The 24,819-nt window shown below is 43.8% G+C and overlaps 2 protein-coding genes across 4 annotated transcripts in view; one reads left to right on the top strand and one right to left on the bottom strand.

Moving 5' to 3' along the window:
• Positions 1-218: 218 nt before the first annotated feature.
• Positions 219-19,452, bottom strand: ATP6V1C2 (ATPase H+ transporting V1 subunit C2). 2 transcript variants are annotated; one of them, XM_066179928.1, is made up of 13 exons: positions 19,339-19,452; positions 18,334-18,551; positions 17,131-17,198; positions 11,742-11,827; positions 7,523-7,617; positions 6,730-6,821; positions 4,977-5,075; positions 3,841-3,909; positions 2,830-2,922; positions 2,325-2,418; positions 1,932-2,029; positions 1,394-1,523; positions 219-613 (listed from the first exon to the last, which is right to left on the bottom strand). In XM_066179928.1, the coding sequence occupies exons 2-13, from the start codon at positions 18,460-18,462 to the stop codon at positions 518-520; spliced, it is 1,149 nt and encodes a 382-aa protein (XP_066036025.1). In that variant the 5' UTR covers positions 18,463-18,551; positions 19,339-19,452; the 3' UTR covers positions 219-517. The 2 variants fall into 2 exon arrangements, with proteins under 2 accessions (XP_066036025.1, XP_066036026.1); XM_066179929.1 differs by lacking the exon at positions 19,339-19,452 and having other exon boundaries at positions 18,334-19,319.
• Positions 19,453-23,603: 4,151 nt separating this feature from the next.
• The window catches only part of NOL10 (nucleolar protein 10), a 50,345-nt gene continuing 49,129 nt past the window's right edge, over positions 23,604-24,819 (top strand). The window contains exons 1-2 of one of the 2 annotated variants that reach the window (XM_066179926.1): positions 23,604-23,697; positions 24,152-24,197. In XM_066179926.1, the coding sequence (XP_066036023.1) occupies positions 23,632-23,697; positions 24,152-24,197 (112 nt within the window). In that variant the 5' untranslated portion in view covers positions 23,604-23,631. The remainder of the gene's footprint in view (positions 23,698-24,151; positions 24,198-24,819) is intronic. The other variant, XM_066179925.1, reaches the window with a different exon arrangement.

Below are 24,819 nucleotides of genomic sequence, written 5' to 3'. Positions count from 1 at the left end.
ACTGAAATATCTTTGTAAAACCTAAACTCATGAGTACTTGGGACTGGAGGCCATATTATGAGAAGTTCCACAGCACTTTTGAGGATTTTTTCTCTTAAGTTGGGTTTTTTGTTAAATTAAAGGAACTTTTGGCTTTGCTCTGATGTTTTCTAGTTTTTCTGTTTGGATTTTTTTAAGTTTGCTTTGTTAGAAAAAGAGGACTGTATACACCTAGTAGATCCATTAGCCACCACACTTTTTAAATTGTTTTATTTCAAGTCCAGTAGATATTCCATCTTTGTAATTTACCAAAAAAAAAAATAAATAATACCACAGTACCTCTGCCTCTGAAATATGCTTTTGTAAAACTATGAGTAAGAGATAATTTATATTGTAGTCACTGTAAAAATTACTAGAAGTGGTAGGAAGATCATCCTGCTACAGCATCTGCATTTTTATTTGATTTTCAGCAGCTAAAGATTGTTTCACAGTAACATGAGTCTTGAAAATTAATAGATGAAGCTTGAGCAATTCTTCCTTAACTGCAGTCAAGAAGACTGAGGTCAATCTTGAAATAGACATAAGGATAGTATTCTTGATTACTCAGTTGTAACCCAGGGATGTCCATGCCAGGCTGCAAAAGGAAGTAACAGCTTTAGTACCAGTAAACCTGTGCAGTTCCAAGCTCCAGGGGATTGCTTTTGTGCTCCTTTCCCACAGGTGCAATGGAGCTTTGTATGTGCCAAGCTTAAGGCAGGAAATTCACCACTGAGAACCTGCTCTCCTTGTTTCAGGTTGCCTACCTTAATTAGCATTAAGAATTCATGCCTGTGCTGTTATGAACTTGTAGGGGTTTTGTGTGTTTCAGCTCTACAGCAACTCATCTCTGTCCTCCTTTCATGCAGTGGGACCAGTGCTTGCTGGTTTTTGGCTGTTTTGAAGGCCTGCTAGCTCATTTATTGCTTTAGCCTAAATTGTTTTGAATTGTAATTGAAAGTATGGGGAAGGAGAAAGCAAGTACTGCTGCTTGTTGAAGGCTTAGCTTATTTATGAATGACAGCCTTTTACAGGGGACAGAGGTGTCACAGTCCTAGGATTTCATTCCAAATTAAATTTTCTTGCTTGTGTTGATCTGAATGTTTATAGTAGATTTTAAGTGTTTTACCTAGAGGAACAGCCATAATTGAGCAACCTGTTTTGTTCTGGCAGCTGTAAACAGAAAATGTAAGCCATCTCTCTGCAATTTGAGCCTACCCTAGCCCAGTCTGTAACCAGTTGGGATTAGAGCTGCATCCAGGGCTCCTATCATCACAAGATGGGAGGAGATGCTGCTCTAACCCCAGGACAGTGGAAGTGTTCATTTGGCTAAGCTGAGAGAAGCTACAACACATGCACATGTAGTCCAAATACATACATCCATTATACTTGCTGCTGCAACTTCATCCAGGTGTTTGAAGACCACGTTCAGGACATCTCTCAGGCGCTTCACAGACTTCCTATTTGGCTGCAGGAGCATTGCTTGGAAATTCACAGGTAGGCCATACCTCGGAACACAACACACATGCTCATCTGCTGGGAAGGGGCACAGCTGTCTGCTCCTGCCCTTCTCCCTCAGCCTCCAGGCATGCCCACTGGTGGTGTCTTGCAGAAACAATGCTGCCTTCCCATTGGAAAGCATTTTCTTTTTGAAGCCAAAAGTCAACAGTGTCTTTCTGTTTTCCCCTTCCCTGTCAGTGCCCCCAAAGAAACGTTTTTCATCAGATTCATATGTCACCTTTTTTGTGGACATCTGTATTGTCTCCTGTGAGCTCCTGGAGTGAAGCGTGTAAGGCACACACCTCGAGCAAGACAAAATAAGGTGGATAAGGGTTCCTCCCACAAAGGAACTGCACCAGGAAGAGAGCGGTACATTTTGACCTCCCCAGGAATCTGCCCGTACTCTGTTTGCTCACCTCAGGACAGATTCAACGAAAACTCTCAAGGCTTTCACATGAATCCAAGCCACAAATGCTTCACTGAAGTTCACCTTCAGCCAGCGCAGCAAGGGGCCCTGTGAGAACAGAGCAGTGCTGTGATCCCCTCGCTGAGTGATCCAGCACCATAGCCAGCACTGCCACTGAGACTGGGATAGTTCCCAGGCAGCCTGATAGTGGCTCCCAGTCTATCAGAAACTCAAATGACTTTGAGCAAATAATGTTACTGTTCCCATGACTCAGTTTTATGGGCTAAATGGAGCTCACCAGAGACTGTTGGAACCATAAAGCCATTTCTGAGAGAGGTGCTTAGGCATGCTGGTAGCAAAGGCTGCCACTATGTGGGCCACCAATTCACAAGGTGCTACTTACATATTGTTGTTTCTTGTCGGAAGCTAATTTCATCAGCTCTTCCTTTTCACATTTCAGTTCCTTCTCATCATAATAAAATTCTCGAACCATGAACCTACAATGAATGACATTTGCTCTCATAAGCTTTAGTCCAGGCAATATGCACACTCACTTCTTTTTCTCTGGGGGAAGCAGGTAAGGGAAGCTGCTAGCCATTTAACAAGTTAAAGTATGTGGAGGGTGGGAGTTGAAATCACCCCCAGAAAGCCAGCTTCCTGCTGTCAGCAGGATGAGAGCAGAAAGGGCAATTCCAGGATCGGTAATTTGAAGCTTAAACAACAGGATCACTGATTCTGCTACCACAGCTCCTTCCCACCCTTCCTTCTCAGTGGCTTTAGGACCAACGGCAACCCAAGCAGTCAAGTCCTAAAACCAGTGATGGATTCAGCATGCTGCCTACACAACAAGCCTCACCTGATCCTCATCTCTTGCTAGCCCACTCTGGCCAGCAGTCAGGGTTTCTTACCTGTTCTCCCTGGCTTTAGCCTTAAAGTCATCCATCACTTTTCTGAACAGGGTCACAGTGAAGAGTCCTCCCTCTGCATCCTCAGCAATCATTCTGTGGGAGGAAAATCGACTGCTGTGATTTGACGTGGCAAATCCCTCATGCCTTTTTTACAACCTCATCTTCCCTGTTTGTAATTCTTTTTATTTTCATTTATGATACTGAACAACACCCTGTGTTTTGAAGACTGCTCCAAGAGAAACGAACAGTGACTTTACTTGCACTGGCTACTCTATCTCAATGTAAAACTCAATTGATTTAGTTCCTGAGCCCACTAATACACACACATTCTGCCTGCCTGATTTTTCTGTGTTTCCTGGTAATGTTCCCCCACCTTTACAGGCACTTGTGTTTTGGAGACAGGCAGTAGACAAGACAGCTTGTTTCTTTCTCTGTGCCTTCTACCTTCTCCATTACAGGTAATACGATTGTCAGCTCTTGTGCCCTGGACTGGATCTCATAGTCTGCATGAGCTGAGCAATGGAATATTTAAGTTCTAGGAAAGATGTTTTTACCTGAAGTGAAAGGATGAGTTAATATGGCTTTTGCTACTGCAAATGACAGTATGCTGCATTATTCTATGCTTCAACAAGAAGCAATTAAAAACGCAGATTTCGTGTTTCATCTTTTTATGAAGTACTTTCCATAAAGCTCTTTGTGATTGCATGTGTCTGAACCTCAATTAATGTAATAAATTGCCTGTTTTACACAAAAAGAAACAACGACCTGGTTGAAAGTAAAAAGAAATAGATTGCTGGAAAAGGGAAGAAGCTAATCGTAAAAAAAACTGACTTTTTTTCTTTCATCTGTACTTTTCATCAACAAACTAATTTCTGTTTGGATTGCCAATACATTAACGTGGAGCCTATGCATTAGACTAGTGATTTCCTTCAGGATCCACCCTTTTGAGGGGCTGAAACATGACAGGGATCTCTGAAACAAACATGGAGCTTTACCTGGAATTTCACTTACTTGGTGGAGCGAGGTACTACCATATCTGAGAGGGATTCATAGGTCTTCTGCCACTGTAGGTAACTTGACCTTTGAGCAATACAAAACAAAGCACACTAAATAAACACTGTATAATGGAAAGCAAATGTTGATATATGTAGTTAATTAAGCTAATAACTTGGGGTAGAAGGGTTGAGCTCTTTGTGCTGGGTTATGTCATTAAGATACATTAAACCTCTCCTATCCTTTCCTCTCCTAGTCACCAGCTGAGGAGATGCTTCCCTCAATGCTACACCCTTAGTCTTCACTCTGGATCTTGGCTTGAGGAAGAGTCAACATCAGGAAGACGATGGTGGGAAGAACATGGCATATACTTCCAGGCTGCCACACAGTGTCCCATGCTCCAGGACCCCTGCACAAGCTGCCCTGGTCCATGGGTAGGTGTGCTACATCTGCAATGTGCAATCCCAGAGCTGATTCGATTCTAGATTGCACTTATGGTGAATGCCAGCACTGTGAGAAAGGGAACAGGGGGATGGTAAGAGTTTGCAAAGAGAGAAGTCTCTTTTTAGCATGAATAAACTCAGATAATGATCTCAACAAACTTACCTCAGATAGCTTTTTGCAACCTGGTTTTCAGAGAATCATAAATGAAAGGTGATGGTGCTGTATGTGTGTGTTGGGACAGGGCTATATGGAGAAGAAAAATTTTGTGTAGGGCTCTGAGGAGAACATGGTGTAACTTCCCCATTGGTAGTAGTCATCCTGTGTATGGGCACTTATAAGGACACAGCCAGCAGAGAGAAACTGTGAGTTGAACAAGTCTAATTCCTTTTAGAAACTTCCTGTGCTGCTGTAAGAATCTGGTTTTCTTTTAGCTTATACTGTTCCTATCAGGAGACTGAGAACCCACTCGTAACCATGAAAAACCTACATGCCAATTGTACTGCTCCAGCTATGGTGCAGTTTTTATCTCCCTCTTTAGTGCTAGCAGCACTCTTGGCAGAAATTGTTCTTTCTTCTTTGCTAAGGGCTCCACATGTGTCCCAGTCAGGGCACTCATGAGCTGCCCCAACCTGACCCGGTATCCCCTGGTTCTGGTGCTTAGGCCTGGGACTCAACGCCACACAGGGTGTGTGCACACACTGTTGTCTTACTTTGGCACCACGACGAGCAGCGTGATAAGGTACTCGGAATTCAGAACAAAGTCTTCTTTGTGCACTATGTCTGCCAGGGTCCGGGTTAGCAGATTTCCCCTACAGTGAAGAAGACAAACTAAAAATAACAGTAGCAGGAACTCAGCAGCAGAACATTGGAGGCATTGTGCTGTGGGTGGAGATGCTAATAGTATATACTGGAGTAGAAGAAGGCCCCGAAGGAGGTGGCTAAAGGACACAGCTACACTTCTGAAATGGCTGTTTTGTTATTTTTACTGCAACTAAAAGAACCAAAAAGTAACTAATACTAAGGACACAATATTGGTGACTAGCAGGAGGCCAGTTTATGCCCTTTATGCAAAATTACACCATTCTGCTGCTATTGTTTTTACAGTAAGGGTGTAAATACTTGAGAAGTACACATGTGCTCTCAGTTATTGCAATGTCTTGTGGGGAAGCACCTGCTCTCTCAGGAAGCCAGTTAAGCTGCTTGTGTGACCCTGCTGCAGGCAGAATGAGCTATGTAAGTACAGACCTAAGCCATCCCAGCAACCTGGCACTCCTGGACTGCTGTGGGCAAGCACACTGAGACACCTCCTGCTGAATGGCAGCGAGAGCAGCAGTCTCATGCTGCTCTTGCTGACACAGGTGGGACCTGCAGGAGGTCTCCACAGACTAAGGCCGCCTGATCACATTAATTCCTAGGACATGTAGATAGCCAGGGCTGGCTGTATATGGCTGGAAAGGACTAGGTGTGAGGAGGAGTTGCTCTTCTTGTTACTGAACAGGAGTGAAGAAGGACCTAAACTAGTAGTTTTTGGTTTGAGGTTCACTGGGCCAGTCTAAATATTAACTAACTGGCTGGTAACTTATTAGATGTTTGTTCAACCCAAGCTATCTGGCACTAGTGGACACCAGAGTTGTCAGCATTTAAAGGTGGAATGAACAGTGACAGGAAGATTGTCCCTGCCCACAAGATCTCCATTCTTCTCCCTCCTCACATTGCTGGAGCCCTGGCCAGCAGGCTGCCAGCCTGGCTGGCTGCAGTGTCAGGCAGCCACCTGTGCCCTGTGCCCAGTCCTGAATGGAACACTGGCACATATGAGCACATGTTAGGTGAGGGCTTGCACAGTATCATCTAAGTTCCTTTAAATTTACTACTTCCTGGATTTTACCATTCTCCCCAGTGATATCCTAGAAAAAAACCCAGGTATCAGCACAGACATAGGCAAAGACCATAAGCAGATGAAGACAGGAGAGAGAACATTTGGGAAGCCTTAACACTGCATTACCTGAACCAATAGAAGGAAAGAAAACAAAAATCTAAGTGGGATGCTGGTGAGGTGCAGGATCAAGCAAGCAGAGCTGTTTCCTATGGGAACTTTGCAAATGCTGTTCAGAACATACGACACAGCTCCACGTGGCAAAGGAATCCACCAGTTGACACAGCTCATTTAACTTCTGACTCCCTGAAGTCCCATCAGGACAAAACAGTTGACTGTTTCCAAGACTGCCTTCTCACACTGTCAATAAAATCCTAATAGGAACTTCAGTGTCACTGAGCTGATTTTGAGATACACCAGCTACCCTACCACCTGTTTTCACTGGGTCTCTAAATGCTCAGCATGCCCTAAAGCTGGAAAAGTTGTTCCCACCAGAACACACGACGTTGGTCCATCACAGAGCAATGGGTGTGAGCACACACTGCCCGAATCTCAGCCACCTAACAACATCCCCAGTGCAAAATACTTACATCGTTTTCTTCTCCAGGCTCTGCAAATTTCCTTTAATGTTGTTGTACGCAGCTGATCGGGTCTTCAGGTCTGCTTCTATTTGAGTCACTTGCTAAAACAAAGTGTAAAAAGGGAGTCACTGCAGTGCTTGAGGCCTTGTTCTCTACCTCTGTCCCGCTACTATTGCACCTTAACACAGAGACACAGCTGCCAGCTCCCCTAAAACCACTGGCCTGTGGCCAAGAGAGAGCCAGGGTCAGAGCTCCCCTGGGCCAAGGTCCTCTGCAGAAAGTAGGGTTCAGTCAGCTGTTGCTCTTGGTGTGCTAGAGATGTACCTAAGGGGCAAGTTCATGGTTTTATTTGTTAACTACATTGAACGACAACACATCATACCTTTCTGAATGAACTGACAGTGTAAATAATTCATTCAGCCTGAAGGCATTTGATTTAATATCAGACCAACAATTTCACAAAAAACGCCTCCGAAGAGGAGAATAATATGGCAGTATATGAAAAAATAGAAAAATTACAATGAAGGGGATAAAAGTGCAGAAAACATATCAATATACTCTAATGACTCTGATAAAGTGCCATATACTTACAGATTGAATAGGTTTTAATATATGTATCATTATTATTGCAGTAGAAATTAAAATAATAGCAACTGCTTCAGTACAAAGTGTGTGTTTCTGAGCTTGTTCCTGCCCAAACCAACAGCAAAGCTCCCACTGACTGCCATGAGAGGAGGAATCACAACCAGCCAAAAGACATGCTTCCCCGTGCTGACATCAAAAAATCTGGAGTACAATTTACCTTTGCTAATGCTTCTGATATATTCTTCAGCGGCTGCTTTATGGGGTATTTGGCCATGTCCCACTCAAACCGTGTCAAGTAGCTAATTAGGTCAACTGAAAATGCAAAGAGATGCATGAAAGCAGATAGTGTACCAGATGGCAGGTCAAGGTTTGGGCAGTAGTCCCCAGCTATACCTTAGGTATAGCTTTGATTAACTTTAGAGCGTTAACCAGAAGCCACCTCTCAATTCTCACAGAGCTTTGATCTAGATCAAATATGCACAGATCCTATGCCCAGTCTAATCAACTTCCTAATCATCCCCAAACTTAAAAGTTAAACCAAAAATCTTTTCTGCATTACACCTAACAGTACAGAAAAAGTGTAAAATTATCTCTATCAGTGGGACACAGCTGTGTACAACTATTCTTCTTCAGAGTAAAAGCAGTTTTGTGTAATCTCAGTCTTGATTTCTGCAATATGCCTGAATTTAATCCCAGCAACAGCTATCAGTAAAATACTTTGTGCCCAGGATCAGCAGTAATATTCAGGGTTGCTGAGAGCTTGATCAATGGTATTAAGAGCATAGCAGATGTCACTCCTCTGTGATTCAGTCAAATGTTCACTAGAAATCAAACAAATGCAGGTGTGATGAGGAATTCCTCATTGACTTTGCACACAGAGGCTCCCATTTCACACAAAGCTAGAGACTATTTATATAATAGATAAATCCAAACACAGCATCCAAGAACAGAAATTAACAGCAAGAACCTGTGCATGCAACCCCCAAAAGAAGGCACCCTCAGATCACAGGGACCCACGGCTTCTTTCCAGAATGATGGGGAAATGAGCACATAAAACACCTAGCTCTTAGAACAAGGTTTTCCTGTTTCACTGTTTGAAGATTAAGGGTTCTTGATGCTAGAAAACATTAAGGCTTAGTACATTATGGTACCAAATAAGGAATTCTTCTCAAGCAGCTCATGAAATCAAACAGCTCTTTTCTGAGTCTGAGGGCCTTTGGATGCTGAACACACTGCTACATGATGTTCTTGCAGATCTTTATAGGATGGGGTGAAGTCATGCATCCTGCCACAACGAGAAGGGCTGGGACTGCCCCCCAGAAAGTTAGGGAGACAAGGGGAAGGCAGCAGGCAGGGTCGCAAGGTCTAGACAAAGAGGCCAGAAGCACTGTCACCTAAAGGTGGACTTCCTTCCAGACCAGGAGGGTAAATATGGAGAATGTCTGGGGAGTTGCTCTGAGGTGACAGGGAGCAAAACAAGCTCAAGGTGACAAGTAAAAGGACATGCAAGCTGGGGCCCTTCAGTGTTCTTTGCTGCCTTGTTCAGGGAGTGAATTCAGTCCCACAGCAAGGTTTGAGCACAATTTCTTATTAGCTGGACTTTGTGGTTTAGGGGAAAACCTTATGAACCAGGATGCATGAGAAGGAATGTGAAAAACTGTGTGATTGCCATCCTACCAAGGCTGAGGGTACTCCACAGTCTCATGTGATACTGAATACCCTTGGCAGGAGAGCACTTTCCTTTCCATGGACTTCTCTCACCCCACAACAGAGTCAGTTTACCCTATTAGATTTCCAGAGCATGGAAAGTCTTATGTTAGAAGAAATAGACTTCTTAGTAAGAGATAAACTGCCTGGAAGGCAAAGAGCACTTGCCATGGCAGTGTTCTCCCCCTCTTTCAAAACCACAGCTGTGTCAATGTACCCCACATCCAATGCACAAGTCATAGCGCAAAGATCCAACCCTTCCTGCTAATATCTGATCAGGAATGAGCAAATTCTCCTGCACGAGGAGGGTGTAGAAAAGGGGCAAAACTGCAGAAGACTGGGAGAGCCATGACACAGCTGCTGCGTGCACAGCTCTCCATTGGTGCTTTCTCATGATCTCTGTGGGGAAGGCAGAGAGATCAAAAATACTTCAGCAACAAAGTTCACACAGCATTTTCAGCACGGGGTACCAAATACAAGGATTTCACACTGCTGCCTCTCTTCTAAGCTCGTGTGCTTAGGCTCGGGAGACACAGGCTCTTGAAAGACAGACACTGACCTATTTATAGCTGATGAGATATAAAAGTCCCGTGAAGAACTTCACATGCCCTTTCTATCCTCACATTCTTTGAATCTCAGCAGCATCCAAATGTTGGGCAGTTGAGCCCAGCAGGAGTTCTCAGCCCAGTTTTTCAAGCTCACTCCTGAGTGAGCTTGCCAGTTCTGGCTGGCACTGGTGCAGGTTAACTAACGTTAAGCAGCCTGATCTTGGGGATGGCACAAACTACTGTGAACACACTAGAAGAGCTGTGTTGAAAATGCCAAGCAGCCCCAGCACCCTGATGCTCCTGGGATGGTGTCCGTCATTTATGGAAACTGTCGAATCACTTCAAAAAGGCATCACACAGCTGCCCACCCAGGAGAGATGATTCCTACCAGCTCTCAGCTGCCCAGGGGACCCACAGCCTGAATGTCTCATAATCAAACTTACACAACATCTCTAAAATGCAATGTTAAATACTTCCTCTCCAAAACACTTAATTCTTCAAAATTGTTATGCTTCCCATTTTGCTTTGTTTTGGGCTCACTGTAAAGAATGGAGTTATTCCACCACTTACCAAAATTTTAAATTCATTTAGGTTTAACATTTCTATAAATGAACGAGAATTTGGTAGGAATCTATGAAGAAAAGCTTTACATACATTTCAAGAGAGGTTATTTATGCTGTCATTTATATTAAAAGTTTAATATATCATGACATTGATATATCATGATCATAGTCTATATTACACAAGCACACATTTCCCTCTATATGAGAGAAATTTGCATGTGGCTGCTTTCAATCATTGCCCACTGGAAAGTTGAGTGTCTGCGTATGTGTGTAAGTTCATGCAACTAAACGTGCTGTATTTTTTACTACTTTGCTTTTTTTTCCCTACAAATCTATCAAGAATCTTTCTGGACACACGGCCACCACTAAACTGCTCTTGGGGTTATATACAAGTGAGCTAAAGTCAGTGTTACTTAAAACTACCTTGGGATGGTCAAATAGCATGAAACAGGACCACGCAGCAAGAAATTGTGTCTTATAATTTTGTTTCTGATTTCACAACCTCGAGGAAGTCTTCAACTTCACAGTTTTTTGCTAATCAGAAAAGGAAGGAGGAAGAATTGGTACAGTAAAGTTGCTGATACTTATGAAGGCTGACATTGGAATATTTTAGGGGAATCCTTATATACTAAAGCTGACCTTATTTTTTAAGATGCAGTCAATAATCTTGAAAAAGTTAATGTCCTAATTCAATATTATTTGTTTGGATGACCAAACCCAGACAGAGGAAATTAGTAACACACGCAAGTAATTTCCATATCCTTCTAATACAACACATGCAGAGCCAATAGGGAAAAAATGGTGTAAAAAGGGGAAACAAAGGAAATGATCAAACCCTGTTGTTTCTCAAGTCATAGGGATATCGTGATCAAGCTACGAGGTTGTTACTTGAGAAATCCATCGTAACCTGATCACTGTATCTCTACAACCAGACCAAGACTTGTGTCTAGCACTAATATACACAAATGCATGCATGTAACAACACCACAACCATCAGTCCTCAACATACTTTGGAGACATTTCATTTTATCCTTTAGCCCTGAAACACAGTAAGTGGGATTATTGTATTTTTCTCGAACAGTTGCACCCATCAAACATCAGTTTTATATCATTCAAGGACATTTCTAAAAGAACTTCCTCCCCATCTTTTACTAATACAGGTCTGAAGTACAACATTGCAGGCAAAGGGAGATGGAGTCTGCACTCTCAGTTTATCCCAAAGCATCATGCTGCAAGTCTGTAATCAGCATGCATACCACATCAAATTTTGTTGTATTTTTCCAGAATAGCTGGGGAATGCAAATTACTGGCAGATCACTGGGAGTTGTCACACAGCCATACAGAATGAGATTTAGGTGCCCTTAAGAAATCAAGCCCAGGCAGAGCACAGAAATGTGCTAGGTCATACTAGGAGTGATGAAGGATGTCTCTTACTTTCATCTTCACTCCAAAGTTAGCTTCTGCTGAGAAAAATGGGAGCAGGCTAGACACGTTCTCATAAAATGTTGCTGATGGTTGTCCTTTCTAAAGTGTGTCAGTTTCAATTCCACAAATTCATATTCTGAAGCAAGCAAAAGCAGTATCAATGGATTTAAACCCCCACATTCACAGCACCTACCTCCATTGGCCAGAAGATTTTCCTGGACTTTGTCTTTTGAGTCCTCCATAACTTCTCCTATGTACTGGGCTATTTTCTTTATTACGCTTAAGTGTAACAAGAGAAACTTTGTTAGTGAAGAAACAAAATTTTTACAGAACAGTTTCACAATGATCTGATAAACACAGAAATGCTCAAACAAAACACTTCTGAAACAAGGCAGGTTAATTTGCAATTCAAATGATAATAAAAGATCTAGGACACAATGCAGAACTAAATGTCTTACCTCTAAATACACTGATCTCTGCAAAAACATAGGTTATGTCATTTTGTCTGTGCTCTGGACTTACAGAAGATCAAGATTCAGTCTTCTGTACACTCATTTTACACATAGCAGAAACGAGAAGGTAAGAAAGGCAAGAAACTCATATTTAAAACTCTCAAGGTGATGAAGGCAAAGGAGGCTACATACACACATTGACTGAATATCTGTTCCATAGGATGCTGATGAAATCCTTAGGGGTCGCTGAGAAAAGGTTCTCAGAAAGTACTCAGGGGAAAATAGCATTGTTATTGTGCTTGATGGGGAATTTCTTTCTTATTCCTTTTCTTTACAGGACTCTTTCTTCTCTTTTAGCATGATGGACAGGACACTCCTTTTAAGGTGTAGGAGAACCAGATTCAAATCCTTCTGTCCAATTCAGAGTAGAGATTTGTACAGAGACCCTCCAGAGAACATTGTCTCCACTGTGCCACTTACTCATTGCTTATTTTAAGAAATGGATTAATCAAGTCCCTCTAGCACTAGTTCCCCCTGCGTGTAGTCAAGGTACCTGTCTCATACAGGCTGAGAGACTTTCTGGTTGTTTAAGTATCCCTCTGCACTCAACAATATTCACAGAATTTGGTCTAAAGTTCCCTAACTGTCCTAGGTTGACCACACCTTGTAAAAAACCGAGCAGCTAGAAGGTTACTGCCTGACCACTAAATTGGCAGAGACAAAGTGGACACAATCCTTGGCATTGTGACAGGGAGTGTAACAGCAGGCTTAATTTCTGCTTTATTTCTCTTTCTTTCCTTACGGAGGGGAGACTACTACAGCTGCAGATGGCCTGGAGACAGAAAGGACATCTACAGTGTTTGGATAGTGTGTTCTGCGATTGGGCAATGTCTTCTTGTGACCAGCCCAATGGTTTTCAAGAGCAGGAAGGGGCTTTGGACCAGGTATAGATACCAGGAAAGCATCAGAGAAGAGGATTATTCCTTCATGAGCTGCAAAGCAGTTGCATCTATCTCTGTCACTGCAAAGAAACTTAGAGTCTTGGACAAAGTTTTCCAGTCCTATGACAGGTAGGAAGAATCTGAGATTTCTGATGCTGCCAAAAATGCAGTACTTAAAATTTGTACTGTTTGGAGTCAATTCAGTCTAAAGAAGACATCTTGTGACCTTTCAGTATATAAAGGGCTCTTATAAGAAAGTTGGACAGAGGCTTTTTACCAGTGCCTATAGTGACAGGACAAGAGACAACAGTTTTAAATTGAGTAGATTTAGACAGGACATAAAGAAAGAAATTCTTTACTGTGAGAGTGATGAGACACTAGCACAGGTTGCCCAGGGAAGTTGTGGATGCCCAGCCCCTGGACACATTCAAGGCCAGGTTGGATAGGGCTTTGAGCAACCTCGTCTAATGAAAGGCTTTCCTGCCTATGGCAGGGGACTGTAACTAAAGGATCTTTAAAGTACCCTTCCAACCCAAATCATTCATGATCCTGGACAGGTGCAGTTCAGAGTGCCTGTAGGAGGAATCTGTACCACTGTGCTCCAGTTCACATCCCTTTCTCAGAGCTGCTGCCGTTTTTCAATACCTGGCTGCAGCCCTGTAGGGACCTTGGCAGCAGCTGAGAGTTGCTGGAGTACTGCACGTGTTGCCCACACTCAGGCTGTGGGGGAGGGTTGAGGTTCCCTGACAACTGCCACCTTGCCAAGCACTTCTGCAAATTTCAGCTTGTAGATAGAGCTGGTTTTTGTCTCCTTCATGATGCTCAGAGAGTCCAAAGGAACTTGTAACAAGACAGCAGTTGGTAAAATCAGCACAGAAGGAGGCTAAAGACATTATAGAGAAAGCAGTTCACAGGAACTTGTATAAACCAGGAGCTTCTCCAAAATGGCCTGAGCTGCTTTCATTACTCGAGTGCATCTGGTGGCTGACCTGCCAGGGGGGAGACAGCTCTGGCCTCTCTCCATGGATACAAAGGGTGGCACAGGTGTGTGCTCTCATGTACCCTAACAGTCCTACCTGCCCAGGCAAGGCTTGGCTCCCTTCCCACCCACACATCCCGTGGTCCCTGCAGGAGGATACAGCCACATTGTGTGTAATACACTCTGCCAGAGCAATGTTCTCCAGTCCTGCCTTAGGCTGTGTGCCTTGCACTGCATCCTGTGAAATGCAAGTGGGATTCACTCACCCAATACATTTCCCATGTAAAGACAGAACCCATCCTCTCCACACCACTGATGTCTGGGGCAAATGACAGGAATCAGAGCCCTGGAGGAGCCCCACTGACTACACTAACATCCAACAATGGACAGTTTTCACAGCCAACCATCAGATCTCTGCCTTTAGATGAGGTGAATCCCATCTTGAGCAAATATCATGTTCAAATGATGCATTATGAAAAGAGAGACTTTTAGCAAAACTGCTTCAAGAAGTAGTAATAAAAATCTGTAAAGGGAATAACTCCATTTAACCTCCTATTATATTTTGAGACTGATGTTTTGGTTCTGCAACTACTGCAATGTCATTAGCTTACCAAAAAAAAAAAAAAAAAAAAAGTCTAACACTCTTTAAGTGATACTGCGAAAGAAAAGGTGCTACCTGTCAGGCCTCTGAAACACTGCAGGGAGCAGAAGCCCTGCAATCCGAGGCCACTCCCAAACATGCCCCTGACCAAGGAGCAGAGAGAACCTCCGGGTAAGAGTGACCCAGGAGACTGTCAGCTTTTGAGAGAGCTCCATGCTACCACAGGATGACATGGAAAAACACTCCTTGTCCCTGTGTAAATAAATAATAAAAGTATGTGGAAACAATAGCTCCTGCAAACTCTTGCCCCTTCTCTGCTGTCCTGGCAGGAGGCAGTGCTGACAGGTTTGCGCTGCCTGGCTTTACTGGCAGCTGTGTTTATCTAGTAACAGTTCAGCAGGCAGCTCTCTCACAGGACCAGGAACATAAATGCTCAGGTCATCTGAACAGGCTTGTAACCCTCTGGATGCCATTTACTTCAACCAAGTGCAAGTGCTTGGCATTTTAACCCCTGAATCACAATTTAGACATAAAACCTGAGGTATTTATTTAATGCAAAATGTTTTTGTGTGTCCTTGTGGGACTCAATCTGCTAATACCTTTGATTATTCAGTTATTCTCTGTTACTACTCTAATGCTACTACTCTAAAACACTTTTCTTATTTTTCAAAACATCTTTCTTATTTTTAAATCTTGTTGATCCTTCCTGGTTACCTATCTTGACAGGCAAGTGAGACAAACAGGAAGAGTCCTTGCCTCAGCAGATTACAGTGGAAGGCCCTCACTGACCCCTTTGCTCTGTGCCTAGAGCCCATCAGAGGGTAAGAGTCATTACTGGCATTAAAGAGACAATTACTGGAGTAAAGTGGTGTTCAGCTTGAACAAGCAGCTGTATGGTGCTGGCAAGTAAAGACAAAGATAACAGACAGAGTCAGTGAGCCGAAGGAGCTCCTACTGACATTTCACTTCTAACTGCCTTCCATGATCTTACGTGGATCCTGCAGTCAGCTTTTCAGAAGTCCTAATTCTTCACAAAGCTGGGAATTAGTTGTGCCTTTCTGAAAAATCAGTTTTGATGATTTCTGGCAGCCCTCAAACCCAGATTACACAGTTGCTTCCTATCTGCTACCCTGACTAGAGACACCGAATCACAAAATATGCTGAGTTCCAAGAGATCCACAAGGATCATTGAACACTTTCCATTAGAACAGATAGCAGACATTGGCACTGTCTCTCCCCAGATTTGCCCCCATTTCCACTTCCTCAAGTATCTCTGAAATTGAAGAAGAAACTGGAATGTGTTACAAAGAATATGAGGCAGTATTTTTGACAGGGTCATGATAGAGATGGTTTTGTTGATAAATTAAGTTGCTCTGTCTTGCTTAAAGTCCTGAAAAAGCAGTATGGTTTAGTTTTAAGTAGTCCTGTGAAGAGCAGGGTGTTGGACTCAATGATAGTGATGGGCTCATTTCAACTCAAGATATGAATCATATTCTATGATTCTAAAAGATCAGTCTTGTGTGCAACCCAGAATTATCAGATGCAATCATTCTAATATGACCCTTATGTAGTACCAGTAAAATCAGGGAAAAAAAATGCTACAGAGGAATGTATTCTAGCAGACCAACTTTTACCTAAACTGCCTAGCATATATGCAGTTTATATCAGAGCTTCTGTATATCTTTGCAACTGCCACATAAAGATCTATGAAAGGATTGAGCATATTTAGACAAGAAAATGCTTATCAGTCTGGACTGGGAGAAAAAAGGCAAAAAGACCCAGAGCTAACACGTCTCTGTGACCAAAACTACATGTGAGGTCAGCTGCCAAAGCGAAAAATAGAACAAAGCAGAAAAACCCAGCAGCTTATACCTTCACTGCATCAAAGTCTACCTTGTGCCATGAAGTATCTTAAAACCTGGCATTTTCTCGGCTTGCTGTACTACATTACTCTTTTGTAAACCCGAGTCAGTTTGTCTGAAAAGGCAAGCTTGGCAATTGTCAGCAAGATGATCATGTAAGTCTTTGCTTAAGTAGGTTTGATGCAGTATGAGTCAATATTCTGTTTTTTAAGGAGTTTAAAAGCCTGAGAGGGAGAGGTCTGGACTTCATTCAAAAGAATATAATCCTTAGAAGTCCTCTATCTGATTGAAAAGGGATAGAAGGTTCAATAGAAATATTCTGTCAAAACAAGATCAGGGAGGGCTTCACATTCTCTAAATGTTGTTTCATCAAGTTTCTGGATAAAAAAAAGGTGGGAGGATGTTCTTTAAAACAAAAACAAAAGCACAAAACAAAACAAAATAACCCCACAACCCACCATTTAAAGCAGTTTCCTTATGAAAAACAGCTTCCTTAGCACTGCCACTCGAATGGATTGCTGTGCTGACAAAGCTACCATGGATATAATTCAGCTAAATTTTAAAGAATGATCCTTTCTTTGTGATAACTCCATGAGAATCAACACAAGAGTTAACAAAGCCTATCCACTTTATTCCAGTTGTAGTCCAGGTTGAACTGAGTCAGATCGAGGTGAACACAAGGACATACCATCCCATAAAAACAATGCCTGTTTCTCATTTGTAGGTGGTAAATAAGATCTATTTTACCTTTCAGCAACGCTATCAAGTTTTCCCAACTCATCTGACAGACCAACAAGAGCATCCAGTGTCCCAACCTGTGCAAAAGATGAGAATTAAGTGAATGATGCACAACTCTGTCTAAGGCTGCTGTTGGCAGAGCCTTAAGGAGACTGACTTGTTCTTAGTACATGTGAATTTAACAGTTTGACAAAACTTTATTTACTTGGTGGAAAATAGTAGCAATTCCTTTACCCAAGAACTAGGGCATTAAAAGCCTTTTCCAATAAAGGAAAAAAGTATGTGTAGTCTCAAGATTACACATCAGTGTCTTTCTTCCTGTTTTCACTTGGTCCTCTATCACTAAGCTGCATAGAACAGTCTTTAACCAGACAAAACTGTGACTGGAATGCACACATGCAAACAAACAATGCACACATACAAGTAAGTCAGATGTACTGAGAGAACAAAGGGAAGCGGCACTTATTCAAAAGGGGGTGTCTGACTGTGTTCTCTGTTATTACCAAAGCAAGTCTCTCACAAAGCCATTTCTGACCAACATCTGCTTTTTGAATCACTGTCAGTCATAACCCCGCATTCATGGTATTGCAGCATATTGCCAAACCTTTTCTGGTAATGTTGCCAGCTCAACATTACATAGGGTCAATCTAAGGGAGAAGAGACAAATTTTATGTAGAACAAATAGAATGCGAATGAGCATCTTCAAATACTCCAAATGCTTTACTTCAAGATAAGCAGACTCTCACCACCCATCAGTGGGGTAAGGTCCACAGATGGTAAAAATAAGGTCCATGGATGATAAAAATCATATCAATCTCAGGTGTGCATACAAAAAACCAACACTCTTTTCTCTGTCAGTAGTCTTGCTGCCATGGCTGTGGATGGTCAGCTACTCCCTTTGCATTAGCAATCCATGATGTACCATGCTGTATGACTGATGACTAGGAATTATACATGGAATGCAATAGATTAGTTATTTAACATCTCACTCATGTTCACCCCTTACACATGTACCTCTCCAACGTGAAGCTCAGCTTAAAGCATAATGACTTATTTCTCTCTGATCAGTTTTCAATTGACTGAACACAACTCATCTCCCAGCCACAGTCTCCTTCTACTGTCTGCATATTCTCCCAAATGATAAATCCCAAAAGTCTTTAGCCCTGGCTAATGCTGCTGTATTGCCCATACACAAACCCCTTTCTCACTTACCTTTAAGTCTGGAATATGGAATTTACTGTTGCTGGACAGGTTGGATTTAGATGTCACAGTGTTCATTCTCTCCCACGCCTGCAGATTGGTTTTGTCTCCTGGGGCAGAAATTAGCCAGAACTCCGACATGATCTAATATTTTCCCTTCACTGCTGATCACTGTAGAAACTCAAAGCAGGTAAGTGGCTAAAAGGGCACCACACAAAATGTGTTCTTCCCTAAGAATAGAAAGAGTTAGAACAGATCACTGATTTCTTCAGAAACACCAGGACAGTGAGTCAGTTCTGTGTCTCAGGCTGAAATGGAACATGACCTTCTCCAGAATGTCACGGAAAGAGTGTGGCTGTTCCTTCCTTCTCAGGATTGTTCTATCCAGTTTCTGCATGAAGAAATGAAGCTTCCTCCTCCCCTTTTCCCTCCCAGCCTGTTCCATTTGCCTTGTGCTTTAAGTTCAGTGCTATTGGGGAGCTTGGGGGTTTCACCAAACCACCTAAATGTAATAAAAAATATCTGCTTGATAGATAATTCTCTCTCAAATTGCTGGACATTTGGAAGGAAAAATGAAAGCAAGACTGCTGAACACAGAGGTTGTAAAATATGCCATTGGTAAGACGAAATATTGCTCTCCTCTGTTTTTTCTTCCCCGGCTCGATAGGAAGGATCTGGAGCAAGGCAAGTGCCGCTGTAGAGGGACGGTATTGGCAGAGCCACACAGATGCAACAGTGGCAAGAATAGAAGGACAACTACTGTGGTGCGAAGCAAAGAGAAGAGGGCAGAAGAGCGACCAGCTGGCACCAGATCGCAACCCTTCTTCGCTCCTTCCCGAGAGCTCCCGCGGAGCATCCCCGCCACACGCCCTCGCTCTCAGGTGCGCGGGACAGGGCAGGCGCGGCACTCGCCCCCCCTCGGCACCCGCGCCGTGCCCGAGCGCTGCAGCACGGCTGTGGGGGGCTGCCGGGGCCCCGCGGGGCACTGCCCGCTGCCTCTGCTGCCCGCTGCTTTACCTGCCCGCTGCCTGTCCTGCCCGCTGCCTCTCCTGCCCCTGCCGTGCCTGCGGGCGCCACTCCCCGTGCCCCGCCGCTCCCGGCGCGGACATGCCCGGAGCGGCGGACGGGCAGGGTCGGGGCGGAGCGGAGCGAGGCGCGGGGCGGCCGCCGCATCCACGGCTGTATGTAAGGGGACCAGGGCACCTCCCGGAGCACAGAGGGCTGCTGAGCCTGGTGACCTAAAAGCTCTGTCATAGCTCTGACTAGGGCAGCTATGCATCTTCTTGCTGTCTTTTAAACTGGTGCAAACAATGCAGACGCCATTTGTTTTTATTCAACACTGACTACCTTTAGCAAGCCTGAAGATTTTGGAATAATTAAAGGAACTTCTAGGAAACTCTTGTTTCCGGGACTTCCTTAAGCACTTCTTTAACAAATACGCTGTGCAGGAGTCTGCAAAATAGTGATGCTCATGTTCCTGGTAACGCTTCTTCCTTCATCCGTACTGAGGCTTTTGTTCTTTACCAAATCTTAAGCCTGTCCTACATTGCCTTAAACTTGGTTAAGACATTGGAAGTATTTCACAGGTTGTGTGGAATGATGTTCTCCAGGCATTTCTAATCCAGGCCTGCTCTGAAGGTAACAAGTATCTAAACAGTCAGTACCGGCCTCTGAGAGGCATCTCTGCAAGAGGGAGTCAAGCCCCTTCGATGAGAGTTATATCCAGTTATCATCTTCCAGTCAAGTGGTCTAATTCCTGTGCTGTCATACAGCACTTAGGCAATCTCTGCTATTCCTGGGGGGTTATTTTCTTTTAAAATATGGTGTATTTTTAACTCATGTTTCTCTGTAACAAAGTTAAATGAAGCCCTCACAAGAAATGAAACAGAAGGATGCTCTTGGCTTTCACATCACCTGCCGTAAACTGAGAGGGTTTGAGATGCTGGGGCCAGGCAGGTCTGGTCATGCATAGAAACAGAGCTCTTGACACTTGCAAGAACTTTAAATGAAGACCCCCTAAAAAAGATTTAAGTGTCTTCAGCACTAGGAAGAAGCAGCTGATGCAATGCACCCTGAATGATGACATGTAAATCATGCTTTAGGTAGCTAATGTGTAGGTCAAGGTCTTAGGCCCTAAACGTATAGGTTCTTTAGGTTAGCAGAGGATTCATCTTCCTTTGCTTCTTTTTAGCATTTTTATTGATATATAAAAAAGCAGTACATGTGTGGAGGAGTAGAGTCTCTACTGAAAGCACTCTAGAAAAAGACACTGAGAAGATTTGTAGCTGCAATAACCATTTGGGGGGGGGTGTTTGGGGCTTTTTTGTTTGTTTGTTTTGGGGTTTTTGTTTGGGTTTTTTGTTTGGTTTTTTGGTTTTTTGGGTTGGGTTTTTTTTTTTGGGTGTTTTCTTTTTCCTTTCTGGGCTAATTAAACATTCACTCCTCATAACTGCTATGATTCCAACTCTTTTCAATCATAGTGTCCCCTAGGGCATGACAAAGGGTATTCCAGAAGCTATGGGAAAAAATGAACATATTGATCTGTGAGACGGCATTCACAGAAAAAGTGATTACTGTCTAATCCTTCTTTTTTGTTAGTTTCTTTAGACTATATATTTTAAAAATGAAAGCATACTTAGCTGATGTTTAAGTATCTACAGCTCTGAAAGGTACAGTAGCCCTGATCACCTAGATAAGGCAGGTCTTTCCCATCTCAAACCTAGAACAGTTTTCTGTTCAGATCCTTGCTGCAGTCTCAAGATGTGGAAATGCTTTGCATGATTAATTTTAGAAATATTACATTCTCATAATCTCCTTAAATTTAGAATCATGTAAGTTGAAACTAATGCTAACAGATGAGAAAAGTTTCTTGCTGCAGTGGTGCTAGATCTTAGGAATGTTTTTCTGTAGATACGGATGTTATAACAAATAAGGTAAAATCCAAGCTGTAGGGTTGTTGGATTTCTGGATTCTACAATATACACTACTTAATTCCTGAACATTTTTATAGCAGGAATGCCATTTTTCTTTTTCCTTCTTCTTCATATGACTTTTTTTACTATTATTAAAGTGAAATACTTTATGCTACTTATTGTTTTGAAAGAAAATTATCAAGAAAACATGTTAGTGTCTAAGCAATGTCCTGTTGAATGTTTTCCATTATATTTTCTCAGTTTACTGCGACTATTCAAACTTTTTTCTTTTTACCCCATAACATATTTTTAGGATGAGGCAGCACTGAAGGTGGAGGGGAAGGAGCAGGGAGCACATGCTGTGGGATAATAATTGTGCTGCAGTCTGGCGGTAACACAGCTCTGCCAGCTCATTTCCTTGGCTGGTGCCACACGTGGTGCCATGTGATCTCAGAGCTGTCCAATTCCCTCATGATCATCACATGATGATGTTTCTGTTCCCTTTGATCCACCAAAGCAATGAACTTTTCTGTGACTTTGCCTCTGACAGTATTTGTGAGTATTTCTTCAGGTGCCACACTGAGGGAGCAAAACTCTGCCTCTGAACAATCATTAGGAGTACTGAAATGCCCTACTTGAAGTATCTCCCAAGACAACTTTCCCAAACAGATAACCCAAATTAATTACCCAAACAATTATAACATTGACACTAGAAGGAAAGCTGCTATCTCCAGTGTTCTACATGTCTAGAGATTCTTTGTAGGTTCAGACATCTGATGATGCTGAATGCCTTTTGAGGTGCCCTGGAATATCGTGTTGGGTTTTCCAGCTGCTGTTCTAGGATAACACAGGTCGTCTGCACATCTCAAGTCACATCAACCAACCCCCATGAATGTCTGTGATTCCTTACAATATCCAGAATTGTGGATAAGTGAATTTAGCAATTCAGCTTTAAGTGTCTATTAACAGCCCATGGTCCTCTAATTAGACTGTAGAACCTGATCAAACTCACCCCACAGAAGACACCCAGTGGCTGCTGCACCACACTCCTTATGCTTCATTAACTGCATTTACCAGGGATGAGATTCAGCTTCCTGAGCTTCTAGTGCCACCACAGATGTCCCTGCACATCCTCCCTGCCTCCAGATTACACTGCAGAAGAGTTTGGATTTTCTATAGGTCTTGTGTCAGCCTCATCCGGGTGCCCTGGATACCATATGGCATCTCAAATGTCACTAGACAACCTACATATAAGCAAGTAGAGCCTTAGCTCTCTGAAATGGGAGCTTAAACACCTAGCTTAAACCTACAGGTACCTATATTTAGGTGTGCTCATCTCCCAGGAATCTCAGCTCTAAAACCCTCTAATACAATCTAGAACAGGGCTCTTTTTAGTTGTGATATTGGTATCATCATTGTGATACATCATTCAGGGAACACCACACGTAAGACTTATTTGAAACTGCTTCAGTTTGCACCTTGTGCCAGAGTTATGCATTGTTAAAAATTTAGTTGCGATTTTCACTTTCTTCAACATGTGTATGGACTGGATATACATTATTTCACTCCTTGGTTTTGGTCCTGTAAATTGGAACGAGAATGGTTGGAACTCTGGATGTTGGTTTTCTCTTTTTTTCAACAGCAATGCTACAAAGCAGTAAGAATGTGTCTTTCTATAGTTGCTGGCAAGGTTCTGATCAGCAAATCCTGAACTCACTGTTTTCCATGGCTAATGGACACGGCTTGCCACAGGGTGAGAAAATTAACCTCCTCCACCAAGGCTGTCAGAACAACTCCTGCCTTTCTGAGTTCACATGAAGACCATCGAGAATGACACCACGGCCTGCCTGACGGGCACTCCCGACGGGCAGACAGGGCTCCTTGTGTCCGGGCACAGGCCGGGCCCTGCGGAGAGGGCACACGGCCGCCCCGGCTCCTGCCCCCTCCCCACAGCCCGGCTTCTGCCCTCTCCCCACAGCCCGGCTCCTGCCCTCTCCCCACGTCCCGGCTCCTGCCCCCTCCCCACGTCCCAGCTCCTGTCCCCTCCCCACGTCCCGGCTCCTGCTCCCTCCCCACGTCCCGGCTCCTGTCCTCTCCCCACATCCCGGCTCCCGGCAGCGCCGCGCTCCGGGCCGCGGGGACCAGCGCCCAGGGAGGCGCAGCAGCGGAGCTGCTTTGCTGTGAGCTGCGGAGCCAGCGAGCCTTGCTGTCCCGCGGCTTTGCTGTGCTTCCTACGCTCTCCCCGGCGTGAGGCAGGGGCAGGGGCACGGGCACGGGCACGGGCAGACCCCGGCGGCGGGCCGCCCTCCCCGCACGTCGCCGGGGGAGGCGGAACTCGCGGAAGCGCCTCGCCATCCGCTTCCCGTCTGCCCGGGAAGAGGCGGGCGCAGCTGCGGCCATGCAGGTCTCCAGCCTCAACGAGGTGAAGATCTACAGCCTGAGCGCCGGCAGGAGCCTCCCAGAGGTGAGGGCGACGGGGGCGGGGAGACGCGCCCGGCCCGGCCCGGGTCCCGCGGCGGGCGCTGGACCCGCGCTGTGCCGGCGTGGGGGCCGAGCCCCGGCCCGGCCCGGCCCGGCCCGGCCTGGCTGGGCTGCCCCGGTCCATGTGCGCTTGTGTTGGGATCCTTACCGAGAAACAGCTCTGAGTGTTTCGTAAACTAGAAATGTAGTTTGAATGCGTGAACCTCTGAGTGTAGCGGTGTCGGTCCACGGGCCTGGAAGCAACGCAGCTTTATAAGTTTTCTTGGTGTGGAATGGTTGAACTTAAGTGGAATGGAAATGGGAAGATAATCAAGAAAAAAAAAAAGAATTAGCGGTCTAAATGTCTTATATTTCAAATGGTTGAATAAACTTCTAAGTGATTCATGGGTTCCTGTATGAATAATGAGCTCAAGACTGATTTATACCTTTGCTTGCAGTGGCTCTCTGACAGGAAGAAAAGAGCTTTACAGAAGAAAGATGTGGGTGAGTTTTCCCCTCGCTGGGTGCTCAGCAGTACTCTGCGACTCCACACATCACATGCAGGTCCAGAGGGGACTCCTCACTGACCGATACACAGAAGTTATCGTTACGTCATAATATAAGAGCTACGGAATTAAACTACAGATAGTTTTTTCAAATTCTTGTATTGCTTCACATGAACGCTGTATAACCAGTGGTGTTTAAAGTTTTAGACGTTAAATATTTCGGTTGTGGATTGTAACAGAAACATGATGAATGAATTCCCTGTTGTCCCTTATGTTAAAATCAGACCATAAACTTCTCTGTGATCCTGTGCTAACCTGAGAGAGCAGGACCACATCACTTTAACCTAAGCTTGTTACACGAATTAAAAAAGGCTATTTGGAATCATAGGAAGTGTTACACAAGAAACTTACCAAGAAAAACATGCATGGAGGTAATGGGGGGGGGGTGGAATACCTTATACAAGGTCTTAATTTTTTTCTGAATGGGCAATGGGTATTTGCTACTACATTATGTAATACTTTGTTACACAGTTACCTTGGAGTGCTAATTTATTTTGCACAGAGGCAGTCTGCTTCTTGGGGTTAGCAGACTTTGTTCATCTGCTTATAATGTGTTAGTT

This window comes from Chamaea fasciata, unplaced genomic scaffold (genome assembly GCF_029207755.1).
Source record: "Chamaea fasciata isolate MVZ Bird 193981 ecotype frontalis unplaced genomic scaffold, bChaFas1.0.hap1 SCAF_3, whole genome shotgun sequence".
NCBI classification, from domain to species: Eukaryota; Metazoa; Chordata; class Aves; order Passeriformes; family Sylviidae; genus Chamaea; species Chamaea fasciata.
Note: the sequence above shows the minus strand (reverse complement) of the source record. Positions and strands in the feature narration are given on the sequence as shown.